Raw genomic sequence first — 25,457 nt, 5'->3', positions numbered from 1 at the left:
GACCAAAAATATTGTTACATTTTTCAGTCATTTTTGTACATTTGTCGTTATCAATCTTTTTTATCATGAAAGTGCAACTCTTAAGGGAAAAAATGAGCCCTGATTCGTTTCTCTATGACTATTCGTAGAGCAAGAAGAGTTGATTTTCGAAATGACTTTTTTTTCGAAAAATCGATATTAACTCGAAAAATATGTAATATTTTTTAATTTAAAGAAAGGTACTTTTTTGCTTACTGAGGGCTACATTTACAGCAAGTAACACGTTTCAAAACCTTAATTTGCAAGAGATACAGCAAAAACAAAAAAAGTCGATTTTTGACGATTTTTTCGATATTATCTCGAAAAGTAATATAGCAATCGATATATTTAAAAATACGAATCAATAGCTTTTTTTAATAGCTATAACTTTCTCATTTAACTTTTTTCGATTGGAGTTCAAGTTTTTTTTTATTAGCGAGGAACCGTTTTTTACTTTTATGAATTTTTTAGAATTTTTTTTCCTATATCACCATATTTTTCCAGGTGGTATTTTTTGTAAATTTAACATTAGGCCGTGACAGATTGATTGGACTATACTTCGCAAATGATATGTGGCTCTCTTGGGTTTGGACATTTTTTGTGTGGCTGTGTTATTATAAAATATTTTCTTCTGCTTTAATTGCCAGTGTTACGAGAAACAACTACTCCGAGGGCTGTATGCCCCTACCGGCATTGAATTATACTCGCAACACCTAGTGCAACAGCTAGGGTCGTTCGTCAGTTTAACCCACCAGGCACAGACCGGTTTCGGACTTATTAGTCCTCATCAGTGTGTCATGGGTGAGACAACCGACGAACGAACCAGCTGTTTTGCGTCGTATCGTCACGACAAGGAAATACATTGTACGCGGGAGCGCAAATGGCTCCATCTGCCGTGCTGACTCCCAACTGTGCCATTCAAATGGTTACAGTAGGAAGCGACCTGCTATATTGCAGGTAGTTGTTGCACAACTGCCACTCACAGAGGGCGAAGACAATGTTTTAATTGTCAGTGTTACGAGGAACAACTACTCCGAGGGCTATATGCCCCTACCGGCATCGAATTATACTCGCAACACCTAGTGCAACAGCTAGTGTCGTTCGTCAGTTTAACCCACGGTGGGTTAAACTAGTAGTTATTTCTCGTAACACTGACAATTAAAACATTGTATTTGCCCTCTGTGGGTGGCTGTTGTGCAATAACTACCTGCAATATAGCAGGTCGCTTCCTACTGTAGTCATTTGAATGGCACAGTTGGGAGTCAGCACGACAGCCATTTGCGCTCCCGCGTACAATTTTCCTCTGCTGTTTCTCGACAATGTTACTAAGGTAAATTTTTAGCAATCTCCAAATAAAAATAAATCTGCAAGCTCGCAAACATAGTTTATGTAGGTTAATAAATACTGTAGAGTTAGTTGAAAAATTATACTTTATACAAAGGCAAAGTTTTCTTTCATAATTAACAACCGTGAGAACTACCATTGGTCTTGATCCAAGAATAGTAAAGCAAAAATGTTGTGAACACTCGATACCTGTAAAGAACTGCTATATACAGTCAATTCTAATCTAGAACTAAACAAGATACTGATTGTGAGTAGAGCAGGTGGTTCTAGAAGAAATAAATAAACATCGTCTTATAAATACAAACATAAGAGATACGGGATTGAACTGGAGATCCTTTGTGCTGATAACGAGTATCTAAGTACATGCATTTACTTCCGCTATAATTAAGCTCATTGTTCGAGTACAATCGCATTTAAACTGCTCCTTTTCAACCGATTTTCTTTAAGCGGGAATCATTTAAAGTTCATTTTTGATGCCGGTCTAACGACTTCCTTACACAACTTGTTGATATGATAGGAAAATAATCACGCATTCCGTTTTAATCTTATTCCATTGCCTTTTGCTGCTCATACACATTTAAATACCCGGCTGTACTCTATTCTGCAAAAATACACCATGTACACAGACTGCCACTTAATGAAATCATTTTACCAATACAATTATTTATACTTTTGACGTTTATTATCTCCAGTTGTCGCTGGAGAATCGATTAATTAAAATGTTAGAGAATGTCTAATGATTTATAATACTTAGGTATAGAGGGTGTCTTCCCGTTGCGGGCCCTTTGGATTTTTTTCCGGGCTACTTCGCCATCAACTTGCTTATTTTAAATGGAACTCCCTATATATTATTGCAGTTTTGGATTCTGTTACGTGTTATTTTAGGTGGACTTTTATGAAGTTTCTCTATTCCTAAAATTAACCGTTTTCGAGATATTTAATTTTTTTCAAAAAAATTGAGAGAAACAGTGACTAGCTTCAAACCATGTGTATTCTATAGTAAGAAAGATAATTCAACAATATTTATAGGGGGTATAGTTAGACCGTTAAGCTTTTCATCCATACTTTCAAAGTTGCTTAATTGCATACAAGGTGCTAGAAATTTAATGCCGAGTTTAGTTAACTTCAAACCTTCATAAGTCGGTTTTTAAATGGAACACCCTGTATGTTGTTCTATGTTCTGATACACAATTTTATTCTCTTTCGAACGGTATCAGGGTTCCCTATACCTATCTCTTCTAGTTTTTAAGTTATCTACTATTTTTTGTGTCATGTAATTTCTTGCAAGGGTAGCTGTGGAATTTTTAGCAAAACTTCAAAACAAACAACTAAACTGTCACCAGTTATTTATTATTATTTATTCACAAACGTTGCAATGGGATTCTAAGCAGAACATTTACAGTTTTTAATGAGACGTATCCCAATTTTCCACCAATAAGCAGAATAAAGTTAAGAAGAATTCTAAAAAATCAACTTTATACATAGTAATACACAATTTTAATTATGTATGTTGATAATAATATTGCACTAAGATACAAAATGACTCAAAAAATATCATAAGTGTTCAGTGTGACCTCCATTAACACCTGGATTCTAGAGGTAACACCATCAGTCACCGCTTTTGCTTGCAGGCAATTCATGGAACGCTCTTCGTATTCGAGCAATCAAATCCTCTTTTGAAGCAACGGGTGTAGAATAAACTTTTTGCTTTATTACTCCCCAAACATAAAAAATCTAATGGAGTGAGGTCGGGAGACCTCACTGGCCAATTCCACGGTTCTAGGCGTCTCATCCATCTATCTTCAAACATGTCAGTCAGCTTTGACCAATTTGATTGTGACAGTGAGGTGGAGCCCCGTCTAATTGATACCAACACTTTCTTAGTTGGTCTAAAGGTACCTACATTATCTAGAAAACCTGCTACAACCGTTTGCAAAATATTGAGATATCTGTCGGCATTTAAATTTTCTTCGTAGATATGGTAAGAAATTTGAGTATCTTTAATTAGACAAAAATCATTTACGCTAAAGTTTCTTTCCCGGATAACATTAGGATTTTCAGATAACCACAAATGAGTATTATGTCCATTAAAAATAAGATGAAGAACAGAAAGTAGCTTAAATTTGTATGGATGCATATCACTAGTTCTTAGCATCCAGTGAATGGACGCTCGTGAAATGCCTAAATCATACTCTACAGCACGAGTTGAAGATTCTGGATGAACATTAAAATAGGCTAGCACATTTATTACGTTATCTTCATTTGAAGTTATTGGTTTTGGTAAAATTCTTTCTGCACAAATTCGACCATACTCTAGTTGATTTGTTGAAATTCTTCTTAACTTATTTCTGCTCATTGGTGGCAAATTTGGATATGTCTCATTAAAAACTGTACATGTTCTGCTTATCAGCATTTCAATATGTATTGTTTTCCATTTCTTATAAACACTAAATTAAACTGTCACTGCAAGAGACGAACAACAAATTAACAGTTTCGTTGATTGTTTTGAAGTTTTGCTGAAAATTCCACAGCTATCCTCGCAAGAAATCACATGATTTTAAGTGATTACACAAAAAATAATAGATAACTTAAAAACTAGAACAGATAGGTATAGAAACCCTGATACCGTTCGAAAGAGAATAAAATTGTGTATCAGTATATAGAAAAACATACCGGGTATTCCATTTACAAAAAAAAAACGACTTATGAAGGTTTGAAGTTAACTAAACTTGGCATTAAATTTCTAGCACCCTGAATGCAATTAAGCAACTTTGAAAGTATGGATGAAAAGCTTAACGGTCTAACTATCCCCCCTATAAATATTGTTGCTTTATCTTTCTTACTATAGAATACACATGGTTTGAAGCTAGTCACTGTTTCTCTCCATGTTTTTGAAAAAAATTAAATATTTAAATTATTTAAATATAAAAAATTATTTAAAATATCTCGAAAACGGTTAATTTTAGGAATAGGGAAACTTCATAAAAGTCCACCTAAAATAACACGTAAAAAATTTCAATAATATATAGGGTGTTCCATTTAAAATAAGCAAGTCAATGGCGACTTCCGGTATAATCGGAAGTGGTACGTGGACGCCATTATTTTAGTTGAGAAGGGCATGCCCGAAAACCCGGTATCCCAAATTTTCAAAATTCAAATCGAGGTAGTCTCTGAAATAATTCTAATGGGCCGTCACCGTGAGACACCCTGTATATATGTGGCACGTTTTCTCTTTTTTCATTTGGGTATTTTGCCAGTTGCTAAAAAATTATATTATAAAAATTAACCCTTATGCCATTTGAGTTACACAGTTGTTTCTAGTTATAAAAAGCTTAGGGATAGAGACAATAATCAAATATATAAATAGTACAGTAATGTGTCATTGTTCATAAACTGTAGACTCTTTATATGGTAATTCCTTAAATTTTTACTACCAGTGTTTTAATTTAAAAGGCAAAGGGACACGAAATGTCTCCGACTTATGATCTGAATTTTGTCTAGACATCTTAAATCACCGTATATTATACCAATTTTTATTAAGGAGGTTCGATACCGAAAAAAAAAAAATGGTAAGAAAGTTTTCAAAGCAATTGAAATCAGTTAATAAATATGCACATTGCCTCGTGTAAAAATAGATCGATTGCCAATGCAGATTTTTTGAAAAATGATATTAAAAATTATGCTCTTTTACACAGGCTCTTATGGGAGTTGAGAAAAAACTTTTATCCACGACTATTGTATAATGTACCCATTATACGTCTGTTTGCTCGACCTTAATAATACCCATTAATCACGGCAGTGATTAATGAGTCATTAATCACTACTGTCAGATGCTTCCTTAATTTAGCTATAATATTATATTGTTCTGCTACAAACAATCCGTTTTTAAAATTTTATCGTGTAAACCACTAAATATTTTCAATTCAGTGCTGTACATATAAAAAAAAATTAAAAAAGTGAATTTTCCTAGACCGGATTCGAACCCGGGACCCGCGGTTGGAAGGGAAAGAGCATCTACACTGAGCCATCAGCGACTTCATTTGTGCGAGTCGTATATCTGTTTCTTAACATACCATGTTTTTCGAAACATTTCAAAAAAACTTCAACAAAAATATTTAGTAGTCGTGGATAAAGTATAGTATTCTACTCCCGTATAATGGGTATTATTCACTCGGTGATTTAGGCCATTCGCCTGCGGCTCGTGGCCGTAAACTTCACCTCGTGAATAATACCCATCATTATACGCTCGTTGAATAATATACTATAAATAAACGTGAATATTGCTCTTAAAAATGGTTAGGATCGGGAAAATATAATTATAATTAAAGAATTAAATATTACTAAACATTTTAAAACAATAAAAATATGCACTTATAATGTAATTATTGATATAATGGAATGAATATATAACGTTTTGACAAATTTGAAAAAAACATCTGATCCAATGAAAGGAAATATGGCAACACTGTACGCTGTATTTAACTCATTGACTGACGCGCTATATTTGAATAGCTCGATTATAGACTATAAAATTATTCCAGCGGAAACATATGTAGTAATAAATAATATTACATTTTTCGTGATCTAATGCAATATAATAGCAATTTGAAACAAAAATTGAAAGGATCTCTTTGCAAAACGAACAGTATAGATGTCCTGTCATAATCTTCAATTTGGCAAGGCGATGTCTCACTATCATACACTGAGCTTCTCGATAGTTATCATGTGGATTCTCGTTTTGCACATTTTACCTTTTTCTTATCAGTCCCAAATTTTGTTTCATACGCATTTTATACTGCTTTCCATTAATTACTTTTCCTTTGCATCTTGGATGTTCATTCATCATTACGGAATACGCGCAAAGCACAGTTGACAGTAATGACAGTTGACCCAACTTTTACCGCCACGCTATGGCAATGTTGCCAGATTTCATCCATAATTTTAGAAGCTCCTAATGAATAAATAGACACTTTTATTCTAATAAAAAGTTAATTGCCGTGCATTAAACACGAAAAATATATGCAAGCTACTATGTGTTATATAAATTTCATTCGTATATATTATATTTAGTTCGCTCAAATTAGTTTATGTAAGGTTGGTACTACAACTAAACTACCGTGTATAGGCATAGGCTTCCCTCCCGCACCACCTGCCCCGCAAGAGATGTATCGAACCTCCTTAATGTCTTATATAACGTATACATATATAAAAATATATTTTTTATGTTCACTCCAAAAAAATTGTAATTTGTTCAAAAATATCTCCTAATTATATAGCGAATTATGCGAACTACTTACCTATACGTAATTATGCAACATATAAAATAATACTAGATTAAATTATTGCTTCCATATGAGTCTATAAAAATAGTAAAGGAGATTTAGTTCTTACAGTTTTCAATTTTTAAATTAAATGATGGTACTTTGAATGTGAATTATAATTTTGTTCCCACAATTCAAGAGGTTTCAAGTTGAAATACACAAAGAAATAAGTAAAACGAATCTTTATCGGCATCGTTACTTAAAAATGCCGATTCCAAGTTATAAAAGAGCATACCTACAGGGTTTATTGTTATGCCAACAACCAAGACTCAAGTTGGACCCGATAATTGAACAATCTCTATATTCCCATTCAATAACAAACCTTGATCTCATGTAATGTTATACTGAACAGATTTTTTGTTTTTCAAATTTTCTGTACATACTTTGAGTGGGGGTCATATTTATACAGAGGCTTTGACCTTTACAAACACGTATCAGTAGTTTATTTTTTCAAATTCCGTCGAGAAAATTTTGTTTAACCTATTTTTAGTAATTTTTGTACCCCGCCGCTGGATAAGCTAGTGTAACCTCAAATAACGGCACGCTTTTGTCGCAGCGCATGCACAATTCCACACCATTCGCCGAGAGTTAGGTACTTTTGTTGAGTGGGTGTTCGCTACACAAACAGTAGGTACATAACAAGTAACCTAGCAAAAAACTCAAGCAGTAATCAATAATGATAAACGAAATACACAAAAATAAATAGTCTGTTGATGGCTTCCAGCGATGAAAAACATTCAAATTCACAATTTGATATACTGTCTCCAAATGTGTAACAACAACTAACCCCATTCGCTTCGTCACCGTTGACTTGCACTATCTCCCTTCACGTGCATTGTAGGTTACCTACAATTCATGCATTTGTAAATACATGAACGTCTCTCGGCTTCAACTCGTATGGCACCCAATGTCCTTGCTTTTGAATAGTCCTTAATGCTTTCGGATGCGTCGAAACTTTCAACTCCTAATGATTCTGTAAGTTCAGTCTGACATGAATCTCCATGAAGTAGTGCCTTCAATCTTTCATCTTCAAACTGTTTCGATGCGCCAGAGCGTTCTTTATCTTTAACATCAAAATCATTACTTTTTAAACTTCTAAATCAATCTCTGCAACAGAGCATAGTCGCCCTAAGTCTCAACAGGAATGTTGTGTGCCTCAGCTGCAAATTTCTTTTGAATGAAGTAGTGCAGTAAAATTTGCCCTCAAATACTCTTTTTACGGCATGAAATTCGACATGTTTAAACACTATGAAAAAGTACTAGTACAGTCATTGAAGCTGAAAATCAACTGTCCGAATTCTTTGATACTGCATGGATTTGCATGAAAATTTAGAATAAAGCTCATCTTAGGCTAAAGTTCAAAAGTGACATAAGCCCAATTGACGTTTTTTGTTTTTTAGTGGTAAAAATTACCCCTAAGTGAAAAAAATTGAAAAATTAAGTTTTAAAAATTTAATTGATAAAAATCTTGGTCAAGCACAAAGATTAAATAATGTTCCATGTTCTCGAACATGTTTTATGATATATTTGATCTTTTCGACCCTTTATTTAACCCTTTAAAACTACCCCTAGATAATGATAAATAATTACTTTTTAAAGATTTGGAATGATTAAATCGTGCAATTATTTAAAATAAAAGTTACCTTATAGCTAATAAAAGAATTTTTCCCTTTCAACCCCTAAAAACTTTTTTACTTTTTAAATGCTTGGAATGCTTTAACGGTGCAATTATTTAAAATAAAAATTACCTCATTGCTTATGAAAGAATTTGTACCTCATAACACTTTTCAACCCTTATAAATCACCCCATTGCTAAAAAAATGATAAAAAATTACGTTTTAAATCTTGGAATGCTATAATTGTGCAATAATTTAAAATAAAAATTCCCTTATATTGTTTATGAAAGAATATTTTACTTTTGCCATTTTCAACTCTTATAAACTACCCTTTTACCAATATTAATGTAAAATATTTTTATTATAATCGATTTTTAAATATAATCAATCATAAAAAAAATTGCTACGCTGCATATAAATAATCACACTAAATTTTTTTACTTATTTTATTTGTATAATATAATATATAATATATAAAAATGAGAAAGCCTATTTTGCTCCGAAAAAATGTCATTGGTTTTTTTACCATAACTCGGTTAATTTTGAAGCTATAGTATCCTACAAAAAAGCATTTTAAAGATAATTTCAAGAGCTGTAAGATCGTTTGCATATAAAACCTTTTAAGTCCTTCGTTTTTTAAAGGGAAAGGATCGAAGGGCTCGAGACAGGTCGTTTTTTCACTAAAATGGATACTTCAAGCGGCGATATCTCCTTTATTTTTTATGCTATAGGGAAAAAAAAAAAGCAAAATATTTGTTGAAAAAAAAGCTACATTTTTGTTGTCTATCATTTTTTACGTATCTTTCATAGTTTCAGAGTTATTATATAAATAAGGCAATTTTTTTTGAATAATGAAAAATACGTTTTCAACTTTTACCGTACATTATTAAAAAAATACGCATTCTAAACCGGTCTAACTTCAGGATCGTATGAAAAACACTAAAACAAAACTAATTGTAAAGGATCTACGATTAATTTTAATTCTGATGGAAATGGTACAGCGTCTACTGCTCATTTTTCCTTAAAAAATATTAGCAACACATCTGTTTTTGACGATAACTCCTGCAATTTTGTTCTAATTAACTTTTATAAGTGCTCATGTTGAATGTCTTTTTGTGTACTACATAAAACTCCTGGAGCGTTATACACGTAAAATTAATCCTTTTTCCGTTATTTGACGTTGAATACATCGATTCGAGTATTCCCCCCAAAACTAGTCCCCTTCCACTAACCATATTTCGCTTTGTATAGGACGTACAACACTTTTTAAAAAAGGATTTTCTTTGTTTATTTATGAGCTACATTTTTGTTCATTACACTTTTTTTAATAAAATGCGTAGTTTTTGAGTTATTCGTATTGAAAAACTGTTTTTTTTTTTCACTCAAAATTCCAAGTTCTCAATCGTGAATAACTAAAAAAACTATTGATTTCTCGAAAAAATTCTTCTTGTTCAAAATTTGATTCTCTATCGATTTCCAGCGTTATTAAAAAAAAATCGACCCCCGAGAAGGGGTGTCAACCCCCAACAGGGTGGAAGCGTCTTTTCTCTAACTATCTGCCAAATTTCAAGTCGATCGGTTCAGTTTCAAAGAATTCGGTGGTGAAAAGCTTCAATGACTGTACTATATGTAGTTTACACTTCGGCGAAATAACGTACAGTGAATTTCAAGCTTGCTTATAGTATCTACTAATACTTTGTAGTTGAGTTACTATTTTAAACTACACGCTTCAAGTTCTGGTAACGCCATCTCTTGGAAAACAGTGAGAACGTATTCAACATCCCTATATTTTTTGCCAAATGTAGTGAATTATTTACCTAATGTTTTATTGAGAAAATTATAAATTTGATATGTTCTACTGTCGCATAGTATGTGAAAATTACTTATTATGTCCTGACATTTGAAATCTTAGACTAAAACCTTCATGCCTATGAAGTGTATAAACAAGTTTTTTATGAAATTATAAAGTACTGAAAATTACCTAAACCTACACATGTTTATCTGCATTTTAAATAACGGCTTGAATATTTATGACTTATCTAATACCGCAATTATATGATATCAAGTTGGTTACAATGAAAATAATTTTTCTTAGAAATTACATCACTGAATTAATCCGAGACATATTGATCACCGCAGCAATTATGAAAATTACAAGATTACGAGGAAAATGACTATTGAAGAAAATAATTTGCTTCGAGGAAATATGCTTATATCGCTGAAACCTATATTTAAATATATTACTGAAAATGACACGTGTAAAATTTTATGTAAATCAGCTCCATTGTACAATGTACACCTGTGTGATCTAAATAATGGTTGTAAAATAACAAACATCAAACTCTAACGTCTTATTAGATGAAAAATTAAGTCCAGAACAAACAAAAATAATACAACATTAAGTATTCGCTTACGCACTTTAGAACAGTAGGTTATGTGGTAGCTAATTTGGCAATACCAATTTGTTTAAAAAATCTCTCTTATTTAATTTTATTACTGCATCTAAATCTTAATGGAGAAATGTTTATACAAAGTATCAGAAATGAAAATTACGAAACTTCCAGCGTAAAAATTGGCCTGTGCAATAAAAATTTTTTGTTTCAGTTACAACTACCACAGACAATATAGCTTATCGCCTCAGACCGCGCTTTAAATGCTGGAAATTGTCAAATAAAAGGTTGCTAACCTAAAAAGGATGTTAGCCGGCATCCAGCAATAAAATTTAGTGTAGTAATTCTTCTACTCGATAATAGGAGGCAGTTCTAGCGGTGGCTTTGTTGACAAATGATAACTGCCAAATAAATTTAATGCATTTAATTTTGTAATTATATGTAAGAGTTATATGGAGCTTATCTTTTGTTTGGAAATGACATTTGCTAAATAAAATAAAAAAGTTAAAATTAAAATTATGAATTTACCTAATTATTTATTTCAAAAAAATTAAAAAATTTAAAATTTCCTTACCTAAGAATAGTACCTTAATGTTTTATTTAATAAAATTGTTGGAACCTCAAGGGGTGGTTGATACGAAATTTATTTAAAAAAAAAAACAACAAATCATCAATCAATGAGAGATAAGATAATGCATTCGCTACTGCTGTTGCAATTATTGACTCAATTTTTTTGTTTTTCGACAGACGGACTTCGGACCTTTTCCATTGAACTCAGAACGGATAATCACATCCTGGGGTGTGGGGAAATTTTTGTAATTATTTTTTCGATTCAACGCACCGTTTCCGAGTTATACCTACGGCCTTTTTACTATATTACGTTACACAGCTCTTGTTTTCAAAATTTATTTTCGATATACGGACTTCGGACCTTTTGCATTCAACGCAGAAGGGACAATCAGAACCAGACTTGTAGAGATTTTTTTAATTATTTTTTCGATTCAACCAATTTATATTCCATTTATTCCAGTTTCCAATTTATAAGACCTTTTTTTACTGTATCACTTCACACATCTCTTGTTTCCAAAATTTATTTTCGACATACGGACTTCGGACATTTTGCATTCATCGCAGAACGGATAATCAGAACCAGGAGTGTGGGGGAGATTTTTAAATTATTTTTTCGATTCATCGCACCGTTTCCGAGTTATAAACATTTTTTAATTCTATGATGTCACACACCGTTGCGTTGGTCCCGATTTTTTTTCGACATGTGTACTTCGGACGTTTTTCACTAGATCACCAATCAGAACCATGGGAGATTTTTTGATATTTCGAGTCATTTCCAAGGTATAACCAATGAGCTAGTGTATAATTTTACGTACAATTTTAAAGTGTAGGTTCTGCTGATTGCTTAAAATGTTTAATAACGATGTATCATTTCAGTCATGAATCGCATAATACGCATTATTAAAGTGATATTTACAAAAACAATCGGTAATTCAATCAAATCTTGGTACAACCTACAAATATGTTTTTTTGTTACCTAATAAATAGGTCCACACGCGTTCTAAGAAATCAGAAAGTAAGTTTATCCAATTTTTTTACGGAGATAATATTTCCGACTTTTAATTGGTACAACTAAATTCCCCAAACGTTTTAAAAAATATACATTTTAATTGCATTGCGCTATAACCGACGCATCCGCCATTTTACTAATAATAATTTAATTTATTTGCAACAAGTTTTCACCCAATTATAAAAAAAAAAATAGAAAAATACTTGAAGATAGTATTATAGTAACATGTCATAAGATTTTGAGTTTTCACCTAGTGAAATTTGACAAACTTTAAATAAAAGACACATATTAACCGATGACTCCAACATAATATTAAAAGAGCAATAAAATGACAATTTAAATAATGAATTATCTAATACATCGCCGTCTATGATAAAATTACTTAAATAGAAAATACGAATTTCTGGACATTTTTAATTGAAGCTGATGACAGTATTTCAAAAAATTGTACACGTATTTATATAAATATTTATTTGTATTTTAAAATAATTTTACTTAGCTTATGAATTAGGGTATAGTTGATAAAAGCAAAAAAGCTTTTAAAATAATAATAATTTTTTTATTACTCATACCGACTAAGGGCTATCTTTTCGCTTGTTTTTTAAGCAGGTAGTTAGCTGTTAGCCTATTCTATTCACACTTGTCGCTCGCGAATTGACATTAAAACACGCAAAATTTAAATAAACCACGCAGATCTATACTAGAGCCATATCTTAATTTTTCATTTAATGAATAATTAAAAAAAACACGAAAACATTATTTTTAAAAAGTGATTTTCTAATAAGCACTGTTAAAATCTTGTGTCATTTAATACGATTTTTTTTGAAAACCATAAAGTTTTTTAAAATTTAACAAGAGTAAAAATATGTTTTAAATTAAATTCAGCTGTGAATTAATATTATTATTTTTCAATTCGGTCAATGATAAAAAAGTTCGGTACAATTTTAGGGGTGAGTCATCCCCAATGGAGACCTTGTAGTACTTCAATTAACTTTAAATCATAGTCAAAGAACACCAGCAATAAACTTAAATCATGAGATATTATTTTTTTTCCAAATTTAGGGCCCCACTTTGGGGGCTAATAACTTTTCAGGGGTGCAACTTGGTAGATAGGTAAGTTTGGTTATAAATTACAATATTTTGGACACCCCTACATGCACCTGCCCTGTGTCGGTTCTTATGAGAGACACCCTGTATATTGAATGTTTATTTGTCTCTGTATTAGTTTTAAGTCCTAAATTCGAATATCGATCAGTTCTTGCCATTGCTTTTTTATTATTGTTCTTGCAACAAAAAAAGTATATAAAATATCGTTGTACGGCTTTGCCGCACGAATTTTACTGCTATGTTTTGTAGGTACTGAAAACTCGTTTGTGAAAATATAGAAATTGACACCGAAACTGTGTTTCAATAAGTATCACTCGCTAATCTCGCATTATAGTCCAGGAGAATTACACATTGACATCTCTGTTGCTTGACGTAATTTGGATATTAGTAAAAATCGGTCGAAAATAATATATACAATGAAAATATAACGTTGCGCCAAGAAAAAAAGTTGTGCTATTTGCAGAAAAAATTAATAACTGCAAAAATACTTAAAAATTACATGTTTTTTCTAACATTTTCCAACATAACTTCTTAAATATGCAGTTTACAGAAACATCTATTACTGATGAAGTTGTTTGTTATAAAATTTGCTACAAGATAGAACTGTTTTATACCTGCGGATATCATATTTTTGTTGCTAAATGGCCAAAACAACGTAAGAAAGTGATGAAAATCGAGGTAATTTGGAAGCGCCAAACTGACAGGCAAGAAATTGTCCAATTCTACTATAAATGTAGATGTAAGTACTTTAAACGATTACAAAACGAAATTCCAAAACCCGATCAAAATCGGTCTGATAGTTTTGGTATGAGACAATTTGTTACTAAATTTCAGCGCGAAATGTCGTTATTTTTTTACGTGAATGCTGGGGTTAAAGTTAGGCATTTTAATTAGCGCCGATTTTTTTACACATACTTGGACCCCTTAGCTATCATATAGAATCGTTATAATATCAATTTTCTTTTTTTTGAATAATTTTTGGAGCGATTTTAAAAGCTAGAAAAATTTTGACTTTATAAACAAATACTTTCGTGAAGCGGTTTTGAGGGTTGGAAAATATACCAAAGTACTAAAAAACAGTTCTCGGAAAGACACTTAACTTGAAAAAAAGAACGTTCAAATCGGTAGTATAAGTTCCGAGATATCGAGTGTCAAAGTCAACAACAAAATATGAATTTGGTAGTTTTTTAAAGAACTTTTCGTATGTGCTCTTATAAATATTATCGCACGTGTACTTTTTTTATGAAAATTCAGTGAATATCGCCAAGCTGACCATTTGAGCCGCAAAACCGGGGGGAGGGGATGAATGATTGAAATTGAAATCGCGCGTTCAAAAAGAGAGTGCCCTCTTCGGCGTTCAATATCTCGGCTTCTACGGCTCCGATTTTGATGATTTTTTTTTTAAATCAATATAGCAAAATGAGGAATTCAATTATCAAAATTTCATTAAAATATTACAAAGCCTTATCAGCCTATTACGACTACTTAAAATTTCACACATTTCATTGTTGCTGTATATTTATGTAAATAATAATATCAATGGGAGTAGATATACATAGTCCATTGTTAATAGTTATTAGTTTTAATAATTCGTAATAATGTTTAAAACCTTGAAATTTTTATTTAATATGTAATTTATTTATTGTATAAATTAGAAGAAAATGCAGATACAAATAATTATTTTATATTTATAAAACGTATCATCGCATCATTAAAGTATTTCGCTTTTTTATAGCATAGTTGCTGTATTCGCTCTCAAAATTTTCTTCTACAGGCTGTGATACGGTGACGGTTCATTAGAATATTTCGGAGACTACTTCGATTTGAATTTTGAAAATTTGGGACCTGGTGGTTTTGGAGGTTTTATTTCAAAAGAGTTTAAATAAAATAATGCCATTGTTGTAGTACTTCCGGTTATACCGGTAGTCGCCACCTATTTGCTTTTTATAAATGGAACATCCTGTATATTTTTGCATATTTGGATTCTACGCGTAATTTTAGGGGAGTTTTATAAAGCTTCCCCATATCCATCTCTAATGGTCTAATGGTTTTCGACCTATTTCAATTTCATATTTATTGCCGAACCGCCAAAACTTGGTTTCTCTAATATTAGACACCCTGTATATTTAATCAAAATCTGTTGTAAAAATTAATTCTATATCTATCCATATTACATCTCCATATACCTACCTATCTTTTAATTTTTCTGTTTTTGACGGTTTTTGTGATAAATAAAATGATCCAATTTCTTGCGAGGATGTCTATGAAATTGCTAGCAAATTTAAAAAATCAAATTAACCAACCATTAGTCATCATTTGCTGTTAATCTGACAGTGGTACCTACTTACAATTAGTTAAACACTGATTTGAAAATAATGGACCGATTTTGTTCGGGTTTTGGAATTTCGGTTTGTAATCGTTTAAAGTACTTACATCTACATTTATAGTAGAATTTCTTGCCTGTCAGTTTGACGCTTCCACAAATTTCCTCGAATTTCATCACTTTCTTACGTTGTTTTGGCTATTTAGCAACAAAAATATAATATGCGCAGGTATCAAAACAATCTATCTTGTAGCAAATTTCATAACAAACAGTTTCACCGGTAATAGTTTTTTCTGTAAACTGAATATTTAAGAAGCTATATTGAAAAATGTTAGAAAAAACATGTAATTTTTGAGTATTTTTGCAGTTATTAATATTTTCTGAAAATAGCACAACTTTTTTTCTTGGCGCAACGTTATATTTTCATAGTATATATTATTTTCGACAGATTTTTACTAATATCTAATCTACGTCAAGCAACAGCCACATCTCGAAAGTTTTGAGCTTAATTCTCTTGGACTATTAAGAAAGTATAGGTAATACTAATCTCGCTCTATCTTTTTTCTCGACAGAACTAAGCCGTATGAAGCTTCTAGTCATAGAATGGTTGCTTATATATGTTACGAGATTTGGAGCATATTGGATCTATAAAAAAACTGCATTTCAACAAGTGCGTTGAAAGTCTGGCAATCTTAACTCATGTTAGATCCTTGTAGTTTAAACTTCTGGACCGTAGATAATAATCATGCATGTTCCATCCTCGTATAAAGAAAATGGTAATAAATCAACAAATGCATGCACGCAGGTCATAAAAACAACAATACCCAAAAAGAATTGACGGACGCGGCCAACATTCCAACGCTCATATGTAGAGATTTCAATGATGCGTGAGATGAGGTACCTTCAAATTACGAATTCAGTGGGCCTCAAAATTTCTTTGTTTTGCCAGGTGATTTGATTGCAGTGTGATTCTCGACAGTTCGTGAAGATATTTACATTTCTCTTGTCTTGATGTACGGAGACAGAATTTAACTGAGCACACTCGATTAGTAGGTACCTACTCATTTTAACTGTCTTAAATTTCTTACTCTAGCAGCTTTGGCCTTTTTGATCTGTTACTGCTAATATTTCCACTTGCACCATATTTTTTAGTTACATTGTAAATTTTAATGCAAATATCAGGTATTAGTCAGTGTTTACCTGATTTGTGACTTAAACCCACAAAACTTTTATTATTGTTCCAACATTTAATTGTCAACAATCTTTAAACGTTCAGCAACTAAATACATGGCAATAAAAAATTATAACGGTAAATTTGAGAGAATGTACCTTCACTACTGGAAAAAATTAAACAAACAATCTTCATGAATTTTTTAGTGATTTTCGAAAAGCTGTAACTCGGTGAAAAATGGTTTTAGCGATATAATAAAAAGAAAACACTTGAATCTTTAAATCTCTAGTTTCAAGATCTATAGACAAAAATTTTTTTTCAGCCACGGTAATCCAATAATAATAAGAAATACATTGAGAAAAGAATTTTTTAATTTTTCAAATTTTTTTAATTTTTTTTGGAAATTTTTTTTCTGACACGAGAAAATATTGAAAATCAATACTATAATGATTGTGTGTAAATTGATAACGAGATTTAGGTTGGGGTATCAACTTTGCACTTAATGCAGTTAAATAAAGATTAATAATAATTATGGTAAGCAAATGTCGAATCGTACAGCAGCTTTTCCAAAAGAAAGAAATATTTAAAAATTGAAATTTTTTTTGAGAATTTTCTGAATTTTTAGTTTTTCTTAAATTTAAACTATGTATATCTATTGTGTTAAAATTCGAGAAAAATTATTTTTCAGTTTGATGATGATTACATAATGTTTGGGAGAAATACACTGTAAAAAAATCGGTGTGAGTGAGAGTAATGAAGGTTCGGAGTGAATCAATGGGGAAGTTGCACAATTTTTTTTCTTTTCTTATTAAATTCCTTTCATCGTAAAAAGTCAATTGCCACATAAATTTTTAATTTTTAATTAATAGTTTTCCTAAAAAAAAATATAGAAATTCAAAATAATTCTCTATGCACTAAAACGCAGTCTTAAACAAAGACGGCTGACTCTTACGTCACGATCCGGTATCGGTCCAAACTAAACGAGTCGTGTAGAGTCGTGTTCTGTAGTCTGTCTCACTCTTACTGATTTGTGTTTATGCAAACTACGTGTGCCAGATATATTTTTATATTATTTACTTTTACTTAACACAATATTGTTAATTATTTTAAAAACTGTACATTCTATGGCTACAGAAGCTTTGCTTTGCCGAAAATAGATGTTCTATAAAATATGTTTCACCATTTCCTCCTCATTTTCTCATCCTTTGGTACATTAAATAGTTTGTTGGGGGCAGTTATTGTTGTGGAACTACACATCGGTATTATAATATTTATTATAANTTAGTTACATTGTAAATTTTAATGCAAATATCAGGTATTAGTCAGTGTTTACCTGATTTGTGACTTAAACCCACAAAACTTTTATTATTGTTCCAACATTTAATTGTCAACAATCTTTAAACGTTCAGCAACTAAATATATGGCAATAAAAAATTATAACGGTAAATTTGAGAGAATGTACCTACACTACTGGAAAAAAATAAACAAACAATTTTCATGATTTTTTTAGTTAGTTTCGAAAAGCTGTAACTCAGTGAAAAATGGTTTTACCGATACCTATAATAAAAAAAACACTTTGAAGCTTTAAATCTCTAGTTTCAAGATCTATAGACCAAAAATTTTTTTCAGCCACGGTAATCCAGTAATAATAAGAAATACATCGAGAAAAGAATTTTTTAATTTTTCAAATTTTTTTAATTTTTTTTGGACATTTTTTTTTCTGACACGAGAAAATATCGAAAATCAATACTATAATGAATGTGTGTAAATTGATAACGAAATTTAGTTTGGGGTATCAACTTTGCACTTAATGCAGTTAAATAAAGATTAATAATAATTATGGTAAGCAAATGTCGAATCGTACAGCAGCTTTTCCAAAAGATAGAAATATTTGAAAAATTTTTTTTTTTAGAATTTTCTGAATTTTTTGTTTTTCTTAAATTTAAACCATGTATATCTGTTGTGTTAAAATTCGAGAAAAATTATTTTTCATTTTGGTATTGATTATCTACATAATGTGGGAGAAATACACTGTAAAAAAATCGGTGTGAGTGAGAGTAATAAAGGTTCTTAGTGAATCAATTGAATGAGTACCTACATTTTCACTCAATTTTTTTGCATTTTGATCATTTCACTCATTTGTGATTATATTTAAACTAAAACTGAGTACTTTCACTCAAATATCTCCTTAAATAAATTCTTCACGTAAACTCGTATTTGGTGCACTTGGTAACCTAACCTAAATCAGAGTAAATGTTCTCATTACTGAGTGAGTTTAGATACTCCAGAAAAGCGTGATCGCCAGGAGAACAGGCCTTAGCCGGCGGCGTCTGGTCTCAGCTGGCGGGTCTCAGCTCAGGTCTCAGCAAGGACAGGAGGTTAGTTAATTAAAAACCAAGTCTGAGTAAAAAATTACTCAATAATAATTAAATTTGAATCATATTAAAGAAAAAGTCAACTCTAAGTTGGTTTTATATACTCAAAATAAAGTCAAAAGTCGCTCAATTGATAGTTAGCAGTAACTCGGATTTGAGTAAAACTCACTCATTTCTGATGCAATAGTTTCATTCAGTTGTAGGTTCTCATACTAATAGAGTGAAAATTTCACTCAATCGGGTGTGGACAGAAATTGATTGTTGAATTGAGTAAAATTGAATGAAATTTGAGTGAATTTTTTTTACAGTGTAATTTCTTGCAGTTATATCAAAGATTAAAGACAAAAGTGTTATTCTTCCTTCAACCAACGATATCTCGGCAACCAACAACCAACAGTCGCACGGAAACCTTTCAGTAATCAAATTGAATCTGAATAAATTTTATCTCTAAAAAATTTTTGTCTAAAGATTGAAACTAGAGATTTAAAGCTTCAAAGCTTTTATTAGGTCTGTTTCTGCAGCAGTTGAGGACTGATTTGAAACTATCAGATATTTAACCAAGTGATTCGTAACTTTCTACTCGCTGAAAGTACGGGACAACTTAATTGGTCGAGTATATCTGATAGTTTGAATACAGTTTGAGACTGCTGCAGAACAAACCTGTTATCTCGATACGACCATTTTTCACTGAGATACCTACAGCCTTTCGAAAATCGCTAAAAAATTCATGAAAATATTTTGTTCCTTTAATTTTTTCCAGTAGATAGTGTACTTTGACCAATGTATTGTTATTCCCAGTTTTTAAATTTAAAGAATCGATTTTATTTTAATATATATATATTTTTTTAATTTAATATATCAACTTCTTCAGCTCAGATTACGAGATTATTTAATTTTTCACTAATGGCCCCTACCCACCGNTCTATCTGCCCTCGAAGTTTCCTGCATAAAGTTCGGACCACCCTGTATATATATATAATAAATATATAATAAAATTAATGAAACTTGTCTTTAAATTTATACACTAAAACTAACTACTCCAAACTACTCAGAATTCAATGCGAACACAAACTATACACAAGATTAAATGACAGCAATGCAATCACAGCGCCAGCCTCCCGCGTCTCGACAGTCTTAATACGCATATACCGGATCCTGACGTCACAAATTGCTTGACCAATTAGGGACCGTTTTCGCCCACCTAATTATATTCAATATTTCAATAATTAATCACATTTTAATAGTTAAGTTTAAAGGGGTTTTACATATAGAAACATACTTTTATAGTAATTTTCGACATTTTAAATAAATTTTGCTTCAAAAAAAAATTTGATGCAACTTCCTTATTGAGTGAAATTATTGAGTATGTACATTTTCACTCAATATTAGGCATTTTGATCATTTTACTCATTTGTGATCATATTTAAACTAAAACTGAGTACTTTCACTCAAATATAGGTACTCCTTAAATAAATTCTTCAGGTAAACTCGTATTTGGTGCACTTGTACCTAAATCAGAGTAAATGTTCTCATTACTGAGTGAGGTTAGATACTCCAGAAAAACGTGATCGCCAGGAGAACAGGCCTTAGCCGGCGGCATCTGGTCTCAGCTGGCGGGTCTCAGCTCAGGTCTCAGCCAGGACAGAAGGTTAGTTAATTAAAAACCAAGTCTGAGTAAAAAATGACTCAATAATAATTAAATTTGAATCATATTAAAGAAAAAGTCAACTCTAAATTGGTTTTATATACTCAGAATAGAGTCAAAAGTCACTCAATTGATAGTTATCAGTAACTCGGATTTGAGTAAAACTCACTCATTTCTGATGCAATAGTTTCACTCAGTTGTACTCATACTCATAGAGTGAAAATTTCACTCAATCGGGTGTGGACAGAAATTGATTGTTGAATTGAGTAAAATTGAGTGAAATCTGAGTGAATTTTTTTTACAGTGTAATTTCTTGCAGTTATATCAAAGATTAAAGACAAAAGTGTTATTCTTCATTCAACCAACGATATCTCGGCAACCAACAACCAACAGTCGCACGGAAACCTTTCAGTAATCAAATTGAATCTGAATAAATGTGCTAGCTGACCTCTATATTAATTGAATTTGAAAATATTTCTCCATGGACACTCCTAAATAAACAAAGTTTTGTAAAAAAATTTTCCCGAGATATTCTGTTGATTGCTCGATAACTTTATCTCTAAAAAATTTTTGTCTAAAGATTGAAACTAGAGATTTAAAGCTTCAAAATGCTTCAAAGCTTTTATTAGGTCTGTTTCTGCAGCAGTTGAGGACTGATTTGATACTATCAGATATTTAACCAATTGATTCGTAACTTTCTACTCGCTGAAAGTACGGGACAACTTAATTGGTCGAGTATATCTGATAGTTTGAATACAGTTTGAGACTGCTGCAGAAACAAACCTGTTATCTCGATACGACCATTTTTCACTGAGATACCTACAGCCTTTCGAAAATCGCTAAAAAATTCATGAAAATATTTTGTTCCTTTAGTTTTTTCCAGTAGGTAGTGTAGTTTGGCCAATGGATTGTTATTCCCAGTTTTTAAATTTAAAGAATCGTTTTTTATTTTAATATATATATATTTTTTAAATTTAATATATCAACTTCTTCAGCTCAGATTACGAGATTATTTAATTTTTCACTAATGTCACCTACCCACCGCACATTTTTTACGTCTCGTTTCTGTTTCAGCTGGTACCTGTTGGTCAGCCATGGTGCGCAACCACAACGGGCGTTGCACCGAGCTACTCCACGAGAAGATCTCCAAAGAGGATTGTTGTGCAAGCCACTCTGTCACTACATCCTGGTCGGTCGAAGAATTCGACTCTGGCACGCTATTTTTTTGGAGGGTCCTTGGTGGAGGAGTTGCCTGTTCCTCGTGTCGAGGTAGGTAATATGACTTCATTAAACATTAATTTAAAAAAGTTTTTCTCGTCTTTAAAATGCGGTTGGCATGGAGAACTTTCGTCTTGCATGTACAGGGTGATCAGAAAATCGGTAAATATTAAAATTGTTCAAGAATAAACAGCCTTTGTTTTTAATAATACAGAAATATGTTATTAAGAGTTGCTTAGAATTAAAATTTATAACATAATTTAAATTTTTATTCATTTTACGAGAAAAAGACATTTTAAAGGCAGGCAAAAATTTCAAGTCAAGAATCCCTTTTTCTCCTAAAATGAACAATAAAAATGTTTTACTGTCCGTTTCTATCAAAGTAGACCGTTTCATACACAAATTGAAATTATGATAAAAAATTACAGAATTAATTTGATACATACAGGGTGATGAGTAAAAACTGGACACGCTAAATATTACATTTTTTAAATGGAACACCCTGTATATTTTTACATATGGATTTTGGAGAAAATTTTATATATGTCAATATAAACAGTTTATCATTTTAGTGCGGAGTTGCCAAGTTATGTAGAAAATTCTTCTAATTTTGGAAAAAACATGACCTCGAAGAAGTTGTATTAACTTTCAGCTACTAACACTTGGAACAAAATAATTAGACAGTTATGGGCAAATGTTAAACAAAGGCTCCTGTATTAGGTAATATCGATATTTTATACAGGGCATTTTTTATAATACGATCATTTTTAGAAAGTTTAAGCTTGACTTTCTAAAATTTTTCAAATGGAACACCCTGTATTTTATTGTTCTATTTTATTCATATATCGGTCCACTTCAACTTTTATTAAGCATGTTCTATATCTAAAATTGTTAGCTTTCAAAATATAGCAACATTTCTGAAAAAACTTAATTTTTATTATTTTATAGTATACCACAAATAAATATTAACTAATAAAATTAATTAACTAATGGAATGATAAATTATGAACTGACAAGTTGACACAATGTGACAGATTTTTCCAAAGCCATTTCGTGCGATGGAAAATAATAAAAATTTGGTTTTTCCAGAAATGTTGCTATATCTTAAAATCTAACAACTTTAGGTGTAGAACATACTTAATAAAAGCTGAAGTGGACTGATATGTGAATAAAATAGAACAAGTAGGTATATTTGAAAAATTTTAGAAAATTAAGTTTAAACTTTCTAAAAATGATCGTATTATAAAAATGCCCTGTATAAAATATCGATATTAGCTAATATAGGAGTCTTTGAATAACATTTGTCTATAACTGTCAAATATTTTTGTTCCAAGTGTTAGTAGTTGAATTTTCGACATAACTTGGCAACCCCGCACTAAAATATTAAACTGTTTATATTACCATATATAAAATTATCTCAGAAATCCATATGTTTAAAAATACACAGGGTGTTCCATTTAAAAAATGTAATATTTGGCGTGTCTCGTTTATACTCATTGCCCTGTGTGTTTCGAATTGGTTTTGTCGTTTAGATTTTTAAATTTGCACAAGTTTTATATAAACTTCTCTACTGTATTACGAATAACAAGGGAGTTATTTTACTTTCTCACACTAATGGCCCACCCTCTATGTTATTAATGAATCGGTCTACTTTGAAAGAAACGGACAGTAAAACATTTTTATTGTTCATTTTAGGAGAAAATGGCATTCTTGACTTTTGTCATTTTTCTCGTAAAATGAATACAAATTTAAATTATGATATAAATTTTAATTCTAAGCAACTCTTAATAACATATTTCTGTATTATTAAAAACAAAGGCTGTTTATTATTGAACGATTTTTATTTTTATCGATTTTCTGATCACCCTGTACATGCACGATGAACGTTCTCCATGCCAACCGCATTTTAATGACAGGCAAAAATTTAAATCAAGAATGCATTTTCTCGTAAAATGACAAAAATATTTTCACTCTTTTCCAATCTAACCGTGGAGATACTGTATACAATTTTAAATAAAAAATTAACATTTCTGCAAAATTTTAACTTACATTAGAACTTAGTAAATTTTATTAAATTACAATGTTTTGGGCACCCCTGCATGTACAGAGTGATTAACTATATTTTGACCCCGCCCGTTGACTTTTTTGTTTGAAGAGATTATAAAAAATGTGAAATACAAGATTTTTTATGAATTTTTCGAAATTGATATTTGAAAAACAAATAAAATCCAAACAAAATAGCTCAGGATGTTAACTTTGTTAATTTAAATGGAACACCCTGTATATTTGGATAGAACGTTCTCTGTCGAGCACAGTCATATAGGGTTTGTTGGGTCCATCTCCAACAATAAGCGAGATACCATTAAAAAAAGAAAAGAATGTTTTTTATTAAGAAAATAAGATATCTTGTAAGTATTGCTCATTCAGGCACTTCTGCCTTTTTTGCAATTACGTAAGGATTTACAGATTTAGTTGTAATATATTTTGACATATCGGACATTGATAATATGGTCCAAAATACGTATAGGTATTCTAACTAAACCTCACTAATTAGGCCGTGAGAGGCCTAATTACTTATGGACAATATTATATGGTAGGCCGTGACAGTGACAGGTAATGTGATGATAACATTGTTATTGATTGACAGTTTGTATTATTATTTAATTAAAATGGGTTACACAGAAGTAGAAAATTGAAATATTATTAGGAATTAAAATAGAGTATGAAGAAGATATTTACTATATTTTAATTCCTATAATATTTCAATTTTCTACTTCTGTGTAACTCATTTTTATTAAATAATAATACAAACCATCAAACAATAACAATGTCATGAAATTACCTGTCATTGTCACGGCCTACCATATAACATGGTCCATACGTAATTAGGCAGGTCACGGCTTAATTAGTGAGATTCAGTTAAAATACCTATCTATATGCATTTTTAACCATAAGACGAACCCAAAATCGTTATGGAGCGCTGAATTCTTCGATTGTGTGAGGAAAACCCTCGGAGATGATTCAGGAGAAAGCGCCCCAAAAAAAACCCATAACGATTTTCGTTTCGTCTTTTTCGATTGTGCGAGGAAAACCCACGGAGATGAGGTCCGCGTCCAGATTCCGGTGCACCAGGTGTACAGGGGTCGTTTTCGACGTGAAATTTGGATTAAGCGCCCCAAAAAACGCCTCCACAATGATTTTCGAGTTGTTTTTGTCAATCTTGTCAGGAAAATTCTCGGAGATGACGTCCACGTCCAGGTTCGGGCACACCAGGTGTCCGGGGGTGTTCGACTATGGCATATTTGAAATCAGCGACCCAAACAAACCCCGGGCGCCGAGTTTCTCTCCTT

General features: G+C 31.5%; 1 protein-coding gene across 2 annotated transcripts in view; it reads left to right on the top strand.

The window, feature by feature from the left end:
• LOC108904187 (follistatin) overlaps positions 1-25,457 on the top strand; it is a 289,450-nt gene that overhangs the window by 243,661 nt on the left and 20,332 nt on the right. For both annotated transcript variants that reach the window (XM_018706638.2, XM_018706637.2), the window contains exon 3: positions 21,964-22,158. In XM_018706638.2, the coding sequence (XP_018562154.1) occupies positions 21,964-22,158 (195 nt within the window). The remainder of the gene's footprint in view (positions 1-21,963; positions 22,159-25,457) is intronic.

Source organism: Anoplophora glabripennis, unplaced genomic scaffold, assembly GCF_000390285.2.
Source record: "Anoplophora glabripennis isolate ALB-LARVAE unplaced genomic scaffold, Agla_2.0 scaffold130, whole genome shotgun sequence".
NCBI lineage: Eukaryota > Metazoa > Arthropoda > Insecta > Coleoptera > Cerambycidae > Anoplophora > Anoplophora glabripennis.
This window is presented reverse-complemented; position numbering and strand designations above follow the sequence as displayed.